The sequence below is a fragment of the Somniosus microcephalus genome, chromosome 17 (assembly GCF_052327205.1).
Source record: "Somniosus microcephalus isolate GS21.2 chromosome 17, FLI_Smic_1.0, whole genome shotgun sequence".
NCBI lineage: Eukaryota > Metazoa > Chordata > Chondrichthyes > Squaliformes > Somniosidae > Somniosus > Somniosus microcephalus.
This window is the reverse complement of record NC_141003.1, coordinates 3,847,474-3,861,348: the sequence shown is the minus strand read 5'-3', so window position 1 is coordinate 3,861,348 and position 13,875 is coordinate 3,847,474. Positions and strand designations below refer to the sequence as shown.

The following is a 13,875-nucleotide window of genomic DNA, read 5'->3' as shown; positions in this document are numbered from 1 at the left end:
CCCATCACCCCCGACCCTAACTCGCACCAACTCCCGTACACCCATCACCCCCTGTCCTAACTCGCACCAACTCCCGTACACCCATCACCCCCTGTCCTAACTCGCACCAACTCCCGTACACCCATCACCCCGACCCTAACTCGCACCAACTCCCGTACACCCATCACCCCCTGTCCTAACTCGCACCAACTCCCGTACACCCATCACCCCCGACCCTAACTCGCACCAACTCCCGTACACCCATCACCCCCGACCCTAACTCGCACCAACTCCCGTACACCCATCACCCCCTGTCCTAACTCGCACCAACTCCCGTACACCCATCACCCCTGTCCTAACTCGCACCAACTCCCGTACACCCATCACCCCCTGTCCTAACTCGCACCAACTCCCGTACACCCATCACCCCCTGTCCTAACTCGCATCAACTCCCGTACACCCATCACCCCCTGTCCTAACTCGCACCAACTCCCGTACACCCATCACCCCCTGACCCTAACTCGCACCAACTCCCGTTCACCCATCACCCCCTGTCCTAACTCGCACCAACTCCCGTACACCCATCACCCCGACCCTAACTCGCACCAACTCCCGTACACCCATCACCCCCTGTCCTAACTCGCACCAACTCCCGTACACCCATCACCCCCTGACCCTAACTCGCACCAACTCCCGTTCACCCATCACCCCCTGTCCTAACTCGCACCAACTCCCGTACACCCATCACCCCGTCCTAACTCGCACCAACTCCCGTACACCCATCACCCCCTGACCCTAACTCGCACCAACTCCCGTACACCCATCACCCCCTGTCCTAACTCGCACCAACTCCCGTACACCCATCACCCCCTGTCCTAACTCGCACCAACTCCCGTACACCCATCACCCCGACCCTAACTCGCACCAACTCCCGTACACCCATCACCCCCTGTCCTAACTCGCACCAACTCCCGTACACCCATCACCCCCTGACCCTAACTCGCACCAACTCCCGTACACCCATCACCCCCTGTCCTAACTCGCACCAACTCCCGTACACCCATCACCCCCCGTCCTAACTCGCACCAACTCCCGTACACCCATCACCCCCTGACCCTAACTCGCACCAACTCCCGTACACCCATCACCCCGTCCTAACTCGCACCAACTCCCGTACACCCATCACCCCCTGTCCTAACTCGCACCAACTCCCGTACACCCATCACCCCCTGACCCTAACTCGCACCAACTCCCGTACACCCATCACCCCGTCCTAACTCGCACCAACTCCCGTACACCCATCACCCCCTGTCCTAACTCGCACCAAGCCCCGTACACCCATCACCCCCTGTCCTAACTCGCACCAACTCCCGTACACCCATCACCCCCTGTCCTAACTCGCACCAAGCCCCGTTCACCCATCACCCCCGACCCTAACTCGCACCAACTCCCGTACACCCATCACCCCCTGACCCTAACTCGCACCAACTCCCGTACACCCATCACCCCCTGTCCTAACTCGCACCAAGCCCCGTACACCCATCACCCCGACCCTAACTCGCACCAACTCCCGTACACCCATCACCCCCTGTCCTAACTCGCACCAACTCCCGTTCACCCATCACCCCCGACCCTAACTCGCACCAACTCCCGTACACCCATCACCCCCTGACCCTAACTCGCACCAACTCCCGTACACCCATCACCCCCTGTCCTAACTCGCACCAAGCCCCGTACACCCATCACCCCCTGACCCTAACTCGCATCAACTCCCGTACACCCATCACCCCCTGTCCTAACTCGCACCAACTCCCGTTCACCCATCACCCCCGACCCTAACTCGCACCAACTCCCGTACACCCATCACCCCCTGACCCTAACTCGCACCAACTCCCGTACACCCATCACCCCCTGTCCTAACTCGCACCAACTCCCGTACACCCATCACCCCCGACCCTAACTCGCACCAACTCCCGTACACCCATCACCCCCTGTCCTAACTCGCACCAACTCCCGTACACCCATCACCCCGTCCTAACTCGCACCAACTCCCGTACACCCATCACCCCCTGTCCTAACTCGCACCAACTCCCGTACACCCATCACCCCCTGTCCTAACTCGCACCAACTCCCGTACACCCATCACCCCCTGACCCTAACTCGCACCAACTCCCGTACACCCATCACCCCCTGTCCTAACTCGCACCAACTCCCGTACACCCATCATCCCCTGTCCTAACTCGCACCAACTCCCGTACACCCATCACCCCCTGACCCTAACTCGCACCAACTCCCGTACACCCATCACCCCCTGTCCTAACTCGCACCAACTCCCGTACACCCATCACCCCGACCCTAACTCGCACCAACTCCCGTACACCCATCACCCCCTGTCCTAACTCGCACCAACTCCCGTACACCCATCACCCCGTCCTAACTCGCACCAACTCCCGTACACCCATCACCCCGTCCTAACTCGCACCAACTCCCGTACACCCATCACCCCGTCCTAACTCGCACCAACTCCCGTACACCCATCACCCCCTGTCCTAACTCGCACCAACTCCCGTACACCCATCACCCCCTGTCCTAACTCGCACCAACTCCCGTACACCCATCACCCCCTGTCCTAACTCGCACCAACTCCCGTACACCCATCACCCCAACCCTAACTCGCACCAACTCCCGTACACCCATCACCCCGTCCTAACTCGCACCAACTCCCGTACACCCATCACCCCCTGTCCTAACTCGCACCAACTCCCGTACACCCATCACCCCCCGTCCTAACTCGCACCAACTCCCGTACACCCATCACCCCCTGTCCTAACTCGCACCAACTCCCGTACACCCATCACCCCCCGTCCTAACTCGCACCAACTCCCGTACACCCATCACCCCCCGTCCTAACTCGCACCAACTCCCGTACACCCATCACCCCCTGTCCTAACTCGCACCAACTCCCGTACACCCATCACCCCGTCCTAACTCGCACCAACTCCCGTACACCCATCACCCCGACCCTAACTCGCACCAACTCCCGTACACCCATCACCCCCTGTCCTAACTCGCACCAACTCCCGTACACCCATCACCCCCTGTCCTAACTCGCACCAACTCCCGTACACCCATCACCCCCTGACCCTAACTCGCACCAACTCCCGTTCACCCATCACCCCCTGTCCTAACTCGCACCAACTCCCGTACACCCATCACCCCCTGTCCTAACTCGCATCAACTCCCGTACACCCATCACCCCCTGTCCTAACTCGCACCAACTCCCGTACACCCATCACCCCCTGTCCTAACTCGCACCAACTCCCGTACACCCATCACCCCCTGACCCTAACTCGCACCAACTCCCGTACACCCATCACCCCCTGTCCTAACTCGCACCAACTCCCGTACACCCATCACCCCCTGTCCTAACTCGCACCAACTCCCGTACACCCATCACCCCCTGTCCTAACTCGCACCAACTCCCGTACACCCATCACCCCCTGTCCTAACTCGCATCAACTCCCGTACACCCATCACCCCCTGTCCTAACTCGCACCAACTCCCGTACACCCATCACCCCGTCCTAACTCGCACCAACTCCCGTACACCCATCACCCCGTCCTAACTCGCACCAACTCCCGTACACCCATCACCCCGTCCTAACTCGCACCAACTCCCGTACACCCATCACCCCCTGTCCTAAATCGCACCAACTCCCGTACACCCATCACCCCCGACCCTAACTCGCACCAACTCCCGTACACCCATCACCCCCTGTCCTAACTCGCACCAACTCCCGTACACCCATCACCCCGTCCTAACTCGCACCAACTCCCGTACACCCATCACCCCGTCCTAACTCGCACCAACTCCCGTACACCCATCACCCCGTCCTAACTCGCACCAACTCCCGTACACCCATCACCCCCTGTCCTAACTCGCACCAACTCCCGTACACCCATCACCCCCTGTCCTAACTCGCACCAACTCCCGTACACCCATCAGCCCCTGTCCTAACTCGCACCAACTCCCGTACACCCATCACCCCAACCCTAACTCGCACCAACTCCCGTACACCCATCACCCCCTGTCCTAACTCGCACCAACTCCCGTACACCCATCACCCCAACCCTAACTCGCACCAACTCCCGTACACCCATCACCCCGTCCTAACTCGCACCAACTCCCGTACACCCATCACCCCCTGTCCTAACTCGCACCAACTCCCGTACACCCATCACCCCCTGTCCTAACTCGCACCAACTCCCGTACACCCATCACCCCCCGTCCTAACTCGCACCAACTCCCGTTCACCCATCACCCCGTCCTAACTCGCACCAACTCCCGTTCACCCATCACCCCCTGTCCTAACTCGCACCAACTCCCGTACACCCATCACCCCCTGTCCTAACTCGCACCAACTCCCATACACCCATCACCCCCGACCCTAACTCGCACCAACTCCCGTACACCCATCACCCCCTGACCCTAACTCGCACCAACTCCCGTACACCCATCACCCCCTGTCCTAACTCGCACCAACTCCCGTACACCCATCACCCCCTGTCCTAACTCGCACCAACTCCCGTACACCCATCACCCCCTGTCCTAACTCGCACCAACTCCCGTACACCCATCACCCCGTCCTAACTCGCACCAACTCCCGTACACCCATCACCCCGTCCTAACTCGCACCAACTCCCGTACACCCATCACCCCCTGACCCTAACTCGCACCAACTCCCGTACACCCATCACCCCCTGTGCTAACTCGCACCAACTCCCGTACACCCATCACCCCCTGACCCTAACTCGCACCAACTCCCGTACACCCATCACCCCCTGTGCTAACTCGCACCAACTCCCGTACACCCATCACCCCGTCCTAACTCGCACCAACTCCCGTACACCCATCACCCCCTGTCCTAACTCGCACCAACTCCCGTACACCCATCACCCCCTGACCCTAACTCGCACCAACTCCCGTACACCCATCACCCCCTGACCCTAACTCGCACCAACTCCCGTACACCCATCACCCCCTGTCCTAACTCGCACCAACTCCCGTTCACCCATCACCCCCTGCCCTAACTCGCACCAACTCCCGTACACCCATCATCCTGTGCTTGCTGACCTACACTGGCTCCAGGTCTGGCAATGCCTCAATGTTAAAATTCTCATTCTCATGTTCAAATCCCTCCATGGCCTCGTGCCTCCCTACCTCTAAACTCCTCCAGCCCTACAACCCTCCGAGATCTCTGCGCTCCTCCAACTCTGGTCTCTTGTACATCCCCCACTCCCTTCACCCCATCATTGACGACCGTGTCTCTAGCCATCTAAGCCCTAAGCTCTGGAATTCCCTCCTTAAACTGCTCCACTTTTCCCCCTTCTCTCCCCCTTAAGAGCCTCCTTAAAACCTGCATCGTTCGTCAAGCTTTTAGTCACCCCTCCTAATATCTCCTTCTTGGTGCGATTAGAGAATAGAGGTTTTTAAAATGACAAGAGTTTGATTGAGTAAGAAAAGAATATTGCCCCTGGTTGGGAGTCAGCGATGAGAGGTTATTAATTTAAAATTGTCATTAAGATTGAGGGAAGAGGTGGAGAAATTTCAATAGTGTTATTTGAGCATGTATTGCTTTGCCACAGGGAGTGGTTGAGGCAAAGACCACTGCATCTTTTAAGGGAACATTGCTTATATATTTGAAGCAGAGGAAGATTAAGGGCTATGGGACGACAGGGCACTGGGTGGTTTTGGATTGATACAGGGCTATGGGACGACAGGGCACTGGGGTGGTTTTGGATTGATACAGGGCTATGGGACAACAGGGCACTGGGTGGTTTTGGATTGATACAGGGCTATGGGACAACAGGGCACTGGGTGGTTTTGGATTGATACAGGGCTACGGGACGACAGGGCACTGGGTGGTTTTGGATTGATGCAGGGCTATGGGACGACAGGGCACTGGGTGGTTTTGGATTGATACAGGGCTATGGGACGACAGGGCACTGGGTGGTTTTGGATTATACAGGGCTATGGGACGACAGGGCACTGGGGCATATCAGGTTTAAAGGGGTACAGGGCCGCCTCAGGGTTAAAGGGCCGCCTCAGGGTTAAAGGGCCGCCTCAGGGTTAAAGGGCCGCCTCAGGGTTAAAGGGATACAGGGCCATATCAGAGTTAGCGTAGTGACATGTCACGGGTAACCATCAGCTGTAGTTTGTTGGATTGTATCAGGGAAGAACTTCCTAGAGCTTTTCCCCGAGTTTGGCCAGTTCTTTTGATCTTTTTATGTCTGGCACACAACTCAGCAGTTGGGGAGTGTGGCGCTCGAGACTGCGCTGCTAGTGAATGGGGGAACATTGATGGGCCTGGTTTTCTCACCTTTCATTTTGTATATTCGAAGGAGGGTGGCCATCCATCTGAGTGAAAGAGCGATGCTGGGGAAGAGCATGGAGCTTTACAGAAACGGTTTGATGTGCAGTGGCGTACCCTAAACTCATTAACATTCAACGTTTAACTTTCATCTTTTGTAGAATTAGTTTCTGATACAAACAAATAACAACAACCCTTTCATCTGAAGGATTTCTTACCCTCCGAAGTGGCAGCTTTGTCGTGGTCTGACTCTCCAAATGGGTTTGTGCGTCTGAAAGATATTTAACTAATTAAAGTACACAGATACAGTTCCTGAGATTCAGAAGCTGGCTTAATCTTTTTTCCCATTTTTCAAATGTTGAGTACACATACCTGCTGCCTGACTTGTTCTGATCAAAGTCTTCACTCGCTGTACACAGGTCGAACTGAATCGGGGTTCCAGGGATTACAAGTGGGTCTGCTGATTCCGGAGTGTCTGTCAAACTCTTCTCACTGCTCACAGCTTCTGCATGCTCACTCTCAGCTCTGTAATGCACAGAAAATGGAAAGTACTGAAGTACAAAGGGATCTGGGGGTCCTGGTGCACAAAACTCAAAAGGTTAGTATGCAGGTGCAGCAAGTGATTAAGAAGGCCAATGGAATGTTGGCTTTCATTGCTAGGGGGATAGAATATAAAAATAGGGAGGTATTGCTTCAGTTGTACAAGGTATTGGTGAGACCGCACCTGGAATACTGCGTACAGTTTTGGTGTCCATACTTAAGAAAAGACATACTTGCTCTCGAGTCAGTACAAAGAAGGTTCACTCGGTTAATCCCGGGGATGAGGGGATGGACATATGGGGAGAGGTTGAGTAGATTGGGACTCTACTCATTGGAGTTCAGAAGAATGAGAGGCGATCTTATTGAAACATATAAGATTGTGAAGGGGTTGGATCGGGTGGATGCAGGGAAGATGTTCCCGGTGATGGGTGAAACTAGAACTAGGGGGCATAGTCTTAGAATAAGGGGCTGCTCTTTCAAAACTGAGATGAGGAGGAACTACTTCACTCAGAGGGTGGTAGGTCCATGGAATATGCTGCCCCAAAAAGCTGTAGAAGCTACATCATTACATAAATTTAAAACAGAAATAGACAGTTTCCTAGAAGTAAAGGGAATTAAGGGTTACGGGGAGCGGGCAGGAATTTGGACATGAGTCTAGGTTCGGATCGGTCATGGCCCTGTGGGTAGTGGAGCGGGCCCAGGGGCCGTGTAGCCTGATCCTGCTCCTATTTCGTGTGTCTAATTCTGTTAGATTCAGGAGATGGTTCTGTGATAGTGGATTGGCGGTTAGGATCAGATCAGCCATGATCTTACTGAATGGCGGAGCAGGCTCGAGGGTCCGATTGGCCTACTCCTGCTCCTATTTCTTATGTTCTTATGTAAAACAACAGTGAACAACTAGCAGAAAACAACACTTCACTTTGGCACAATCCCAGCAATCTTTCTTGTCCCTGACACTAAGCAGAACAATCAGCATCCTCAGGAATGTTATGCGCAGCTTGCGAGAGGCAGCGGGTGGGATGTCATCAGTGTTATTGTTGGTGGGGAGAAAATCTCTTGGTCATTCCACAGGGGCACTGGCTGGAACACGGCTCTGGTTTTTTAAGCTCAAATGAAAAGGGACAATTTGGAGCAACCAATACATATTCACATAAAATGCTACAGTTCGGGTCAGTTAATAAGTAACCGTGCATTCTCACTGGCAGTATTACTTTACACCCAGTGTTCAGTGTGTCTGTTGACTGGGTTCAGCTTACAGGAGAAGAGATCAGCAACAGCCGTCAGTCAAAATGAACTTGCCTAAGTAGCTCAACGGGGCTACATCAGGCACAGGAAGTGCAGGAGTGACATGTCCCATTGAAGGGACTTTTAAATGGGTGATATACCTATCAATTCCTCCAATAAAAGGCGAAGAGTTATGAAGGTGACTAAAGGTTTTTATTGACTAAATAACAGAGCCCACTCTCGTGGGTGATCCGATCCAAGCAGGAGGAATACCAGCCAGTCGCTCACCTTTATACCTGGCCTGGTGGGTGGAGCCAAGGCGGAGTCGGCAGTGGTCATCCCAGGTATAGCAGTGTGGCAAGAGGCGACCTCGTACCGTGATACAATAGTGGTCAGTGATACAGTTATAACGAACAGTGGTGAACAGTGCTAACTACTAACAGTGATACGATAGTGAACGTGGTTTACCACAATGGGCAAATGCAGAGTCTGTTCAGTAAGAACTGCAGATATATGGGTTAATGGCGTCATTTCACACTCCCAGGGGGGAGCCATATTTGAAGGGAGCGTGCGTCAGAGACAGGGCTAAAACACCATAGCCTCAATTCTCCAACTCACACCTCCTACAAACACACAATTTTTAAATTAGCCCAATGGACGCTTGAATACAAGGAGAATATATTTAATTTAAATAAATGAGTACAACTTGGTGAGGGATCGACTTTTTATGACTGTGTGCCAACCTTAAATGTGTTGTGGAGAATTATCACAATTACTTTTACAAGTTCTTCTGTGGTGAATTTCTTCCAGTAGCAGATCTATTAAGTTGGGCAGAGTCCAGGACAGTGCAAACCACACGCAGCCTTCTTCCAGACTTTATGTCCACTGTAGTGAAACATGCAGAATCACAGCCAAGTTCAGAGATGCTGCAAGCTGTGGAGGTGGGCAATCAGGCCTTTCTGGGCAATGAAGGGGACGTAAGAAACACAGGATGGTAATGTGAAGAGGGTTGATAATGCATCATGGTGAACGGGTTTCAGGCGAGGTGATTGTGCAGGGCCTGGTGGGGATACCGGACACCTCACAGTGGTGTTCTACAACATGGTGATGATCTACATTAAGGTGGGATGTAGCAGTCTTTGCTGTTTATGGGATATACCAGCCAAGCTCCAACTTGTCTAAACCTCTGCCACCCCACCCCACAGTCCAGCTCAACCACCATCTTTATCATCAGTGATCCAGTGCCTCCATCTTCCAATACAACAAGTTCAACATCCTTGTTCCTGTGTGCAAATCCCTCTTATCACACACAGAATCACAGAAACCCCACAGTGCAGATAGAGGCCATTTCGGCCCATCGAGCCTGCATACCCGATCCCCGTAACCCCTTCACCAACACATATCCCACCCTATCCCCACGTATTTAATCCCCCTAACACTAAGGGTCAATTTATCATAGCCAATCAACCTAACCCGCACATCTTTGGACTGTGGGAGGAAACCGGAGCACCCGGAGAAAACCCACGCAGACACGGGGAGAATGTGCAAACTCCACACAGACAGTCGCCCGAGGCCGGATTCGAACCACTATGCCACCGTGCTGTCCTTTGGTTGTCTAACTCTGGCCTATTATGGATCTGGTAACCCTCACTTGGTGGTAGAGTTTCCCTGAACATCTGTCTCATCACTTCTTCACCAGCCTCTAAAGGCCTCCTCCAAACATGTTTGACCACACCTTAGGTCAACTCTTCTAATGCTTCTACTACCACTCAATGCATTTTCATGTGTGAGGCGCTTTGGGCCTTTATATTACATTAGAAGTACTATACAAATGCAAGTATTCTTGCAGTTTTGATTTGCATCAGATGAAACTCAATTTTGAAAGAAGAAAGCTGATCCTCGAGAAAGTTTTCCCATAAAATCACAAGACTTTGTTACTTAATGATAACGTGGAATAGAAGTTTTGACTGGGCCAGAGACTGTACATGTTAGTAGATGGTCAAGACAGTGACACGTGAACCAATTCATCGCACTTCACCTCTTACCTCTCAGGACGAAGACCTTCGTGTTTTTTCTGAAATGTGGACATAGGTGTCACTGCTTCCACTGCTGTCTGGTTCAGCCTGATTGCAGTCGCCTAGCACACAAGAGCAATCGCGTGTTAATGCATCAACCTTGAACTACTGGTGTTTTATGGCAAAATCCAGCAACATTAATACAACAACCAAAGTTACCTCTGGGTTGTCAGTGAGGTAGATCTGTCTGGAAATATTATTGATGGTGCAAATCCACTATGAAGGTAATAAACGGAAAAAAAAGTTACACCAATTGTTACAGCAATCAAAGAAAAGCAAAGAAAAATTCCTGAATATAATATAATTTGATACCTCTTCATACTCCTGCTTGCCTTCTGCTTGAAGGATAATGCCCCTAGAATATAACCATGAATGTATGAATAGCTGCACTGCAGTTAAGCCTATTACTGAACCGCTCAATGTTACACAACAGCAAGATCCTCATTAGCACCAGCGAGGCTCGTGATTCTTTTTGGTTATAAAATGTAACGCTCCTGCTTCCCCTGCTAAGACAAAACAACTTTTGCTCCACTCACGATCCATTCGTTGGACTAATTGGAGGATACTGCACAGCCTTACACACCATTGTGCACTTAGCTAGAGTATACGCTCAGTGACAGGTAGAATAAAGTAGCAACAACTAATTTGCTGCTCGTGTTTGTAGGTGAGAGAGAGAGAGAGAGAGAGAAAGTAAGGGTGACAGGACAGTAATTATTCCTACAAATTGTGATGCAACGTGAGGGTGACACTAACACAGGAGCACATCCCCCACAACTTCAGCTTCATTTCACTCCCTCCAAGCCAGACACTGGAACTTTAAATTCAATTTACATCCGTTTCTTTTACAGGATTTTTCACTTGATATAATACAAATGATTGTATCCAAGAGACCGAGAGCAGTATTTTTCTCCGTTCACTAAGTGTAGCAAAACTGTCAATGCAAGTACAATGTGGGTGACATGCGGAGAAAATGCTAATGGACAAGGGCTCGACAACTGGCCCCACACAGGCCGAGTGGTAAGATTTTTGCCTCAGCTTTCACCAAGGAGGAGACAGGTAAATGATTCTGGAAACAGAACCAGAGGGTGTTGCAGAGGTAAGTTGCGATACTATTCACATTACTACCAGCATGATTGCTGAACAGCTGTAAATAAATCTCACGGCCGGATAAGATGTGTCTGAGGATCCTTAAGGAAATTGCAGGCACAAATCTTCCAGAAACCACTGACTGCTGGAGAGGAGCCTGGGGACTAGGGAAAGGCAGAAGTTACTCCTATTTTTAAAAAAGGTAGCAAGTGTGACCCAGGAAACTACAGACCAGCGAGTTTAAACCCTTATTAAAGATAGAAATAAAATCATAGAAGATATGGGCTCACAATGAGGAATTCTTGCCAATCTAATTTACTGGTTTTCTTTGAGGGTGTGACTAAGGAGCTTGATGGGCCATGCGGCAGTGGAAGTGGTGTACCTGGATTTCAGTGAGGCCTTTGATACACTTCCTCTGGAAAGGCTGATACTGAAAATAAAGAAAGCGGGAATGAGTGGAAATATTTGACAATGGATACGTAATTGGTTCACTGACAGAACCCAGAGTGTAGTGGTACAGGGATTGGCACCAGCCTGGCAGAATGTTACCAGTGGGGTCCCACAGGGCTCTGTTTTGAGACTTCTTTTGTTTAATATCTTCATAAATGATCTGGAGCTATTAGTCACAAGCACAGTGGCTAAATTTGCAGATGATGCAAAGCTAATGAAGGTGGTAGACTGCAAAGCTGAACAGGGTAAGCTGAAGCAGAGCACAACCACTGCTCGCAACGTGAACAGAGTGGGAAGTTGGGAATTTGGTGAGAATGGGAATTCGGTGCAGAGGGGGAAGGAGATGCTCCTTTTTGCCTTTAATACTTGTCGTGGTTCATTTCAGCGGGAGGCAGTAAGTATTTCAGATTTTTTTCAGTGTTTTAGCGCTTAGTGCAAGTTAGTGTGTTAAAAAAAACTTACAACAGACTAAAAAGTAATTATCTGTAAATAAATCTAGACTAAGATATGGCAGAGCAGGTTGTGTCTGGACTGCAGTATGTAGGAGTTTGTCCCGAGCGAACACATCTGCAGTAGATGTCTCCATCTTGAATCTCTCTGGCTCAGAGTCATTGAGCTGGAGTGCGAGTTGGAGACACTCCGACACATAAGGGAGGGGGAGCAGTATCTGAACATAAACACAAAATGCTGGAAATGCTCAGCAGGTCAGGCAGCATCTGTGGAGCGAGAAACAGAGTTAACGTTTCAGGTCGATGACCTTTCGTCTGGACAATTTGTTCCAGACTTCGGTCACACCTCGTAGAGAGGTGCAGGATCAGAATGGGACTGTTGTGACCGATAGTGTACAGAGTAAGGGGAACCCAGGTGAAATAGAGAATGAGGATCCGCAGAAATTGATCCCATCAAACAGGCACAATCTACTTGCTACCTGTGAGAATAAGGATGAAGACTGTCGGAAGAACTGTCAGAGTGCAGACTATGGTACCTTGGAGCAGGAGCCTGTCCAAAGGCAGGAGTAGGGGAAGCGTAATCTGGTAGTTGTAGGGGATTCAATAATTAGGGGGACAGCTAGCATCCTTTGTAAACAGGATCGAGAGTCTCACATGGTATGCTGTCTATCTGGTGCCAAGGTGAGGGACATCGCGAACCAGCTTGAAAGGATATTGGGAGTCCATGTTGGGATCAACAACATAGGGAAGAGCAGGCAGAGGTCCTGCTTGGGGTGCACCAGGAACTAAATTAAAGAAAAGGACCTCAAGGGCTATAATCTCTGGATTATTACCCAAGCCACTTGCAAGTTAGTGTAGGGATAAGAATAGGGGTACGGTAGCATCATGGTTAGATTACTGGACCAGTAATCCAGAGGCCTGAACTAATGATCCGGAAACATGAGTTCAAATCCCACCACGGCAGCTGGGAATTTAAATTCAATTAAATAAATAAATCTGAATAAAAAGCTAGCATCAATAATGGTGACCATGAAACTACTGGATTGTCGTAAAAACCCATCTGGTTCACTAATGTCCTTTGGCCACGTGTTCACCTCACTAATATTTTTTTAAAATTCATTCACGGAATGTGGGCATCGCTGGCAAGGCCAGCATTTATTGTCCATCCATAATTACCTTAAGAAGGTGGTGGGCCACCGTTTCAGAGGGCAGGTAAAAGGGCATTGCTGTGGTTCTGGAGTCTCAGAGGCCAGACCAGGTAAGGATGGTAGAAAGGGCATTAGTGTAAAGGACATTAGTGAATCAGATGGGTTTTTACAAATTACTGGATTATTCGTCCAGGCCTCTGGATTACTAGTCCAGTAACATTACCACTATGCTACCATTCCCTAAGGGACACTGTCACTAGTACTGGGACAGGAAGGAACTGTACCGTTGGGATGTGCTCCACCTGAGCCAGGCTGGATCCAGGAGCCTAGCAGAAAGGATAAATAGGGCAGTCACAAGGTCTTTAAACTAGTAAATGAGAGGTGGGGGGGGGGGGGGGGTGAGGGCTCAGGTGGAAAATGTAGTATAAGTAGTAATTCTAAAACAAATGAAAGGGAAGAGAGTAGAATAATAGTCAGAAATTATGCTTTCGGCACTACAGGTAAAGGGAAAACTAAAAGATGTAAAGTAATTATATCAGGAGAAAAATAAGAAA

General features: G+C 50.9%; 1 protein-coding gene across 4 annotated transcripts in view; it reads right to left on the bottom strand.

Annotated features, from left to right (window-relative positions):
• appl2 (adaptor protein, phosphotyrosine interaction, PH domain and leucine zipper containing 2) overlaps positions 1–13,875 on the bottom strand; it is a 127,708-nt gene that overhangs the window by 34,056 nt on the left and 79,777 nt on the right. For 3 of the 4 annotated variants that reach the window (XM_086009817.1, XM_086009820.1, XM_086009818.1), the window contains 6 exons: positions 11,657–11,704; positions 10,501–10,543; positions 10,348–10,404; positions 10,159–10,250; positions 6,722–6,874; positions 6,568–6,620 (listed from right to left, as the gene is read on the bottom strand). In XM_086009817.1, the coding sequence (XP_085865943.1) occupies positions 6,568–6,620; positions 6,722–6,874; positions 10,159–10,250; positions 10,348–10,404; positions 10,501–10,543; positions 11,657–11,704 (446 nt within the window). The remainder of the gene's footprint in view (positions 1–6,567; positions 6,621–6,721; positions 6,875–10,158; positions 10,251–10,347; positions 10,405–10,500; positions 10,544–11,656; positions 11,705–13,875) is intronic. The other variant, XM_086009819.1, reaches the window with a different exon arrangement.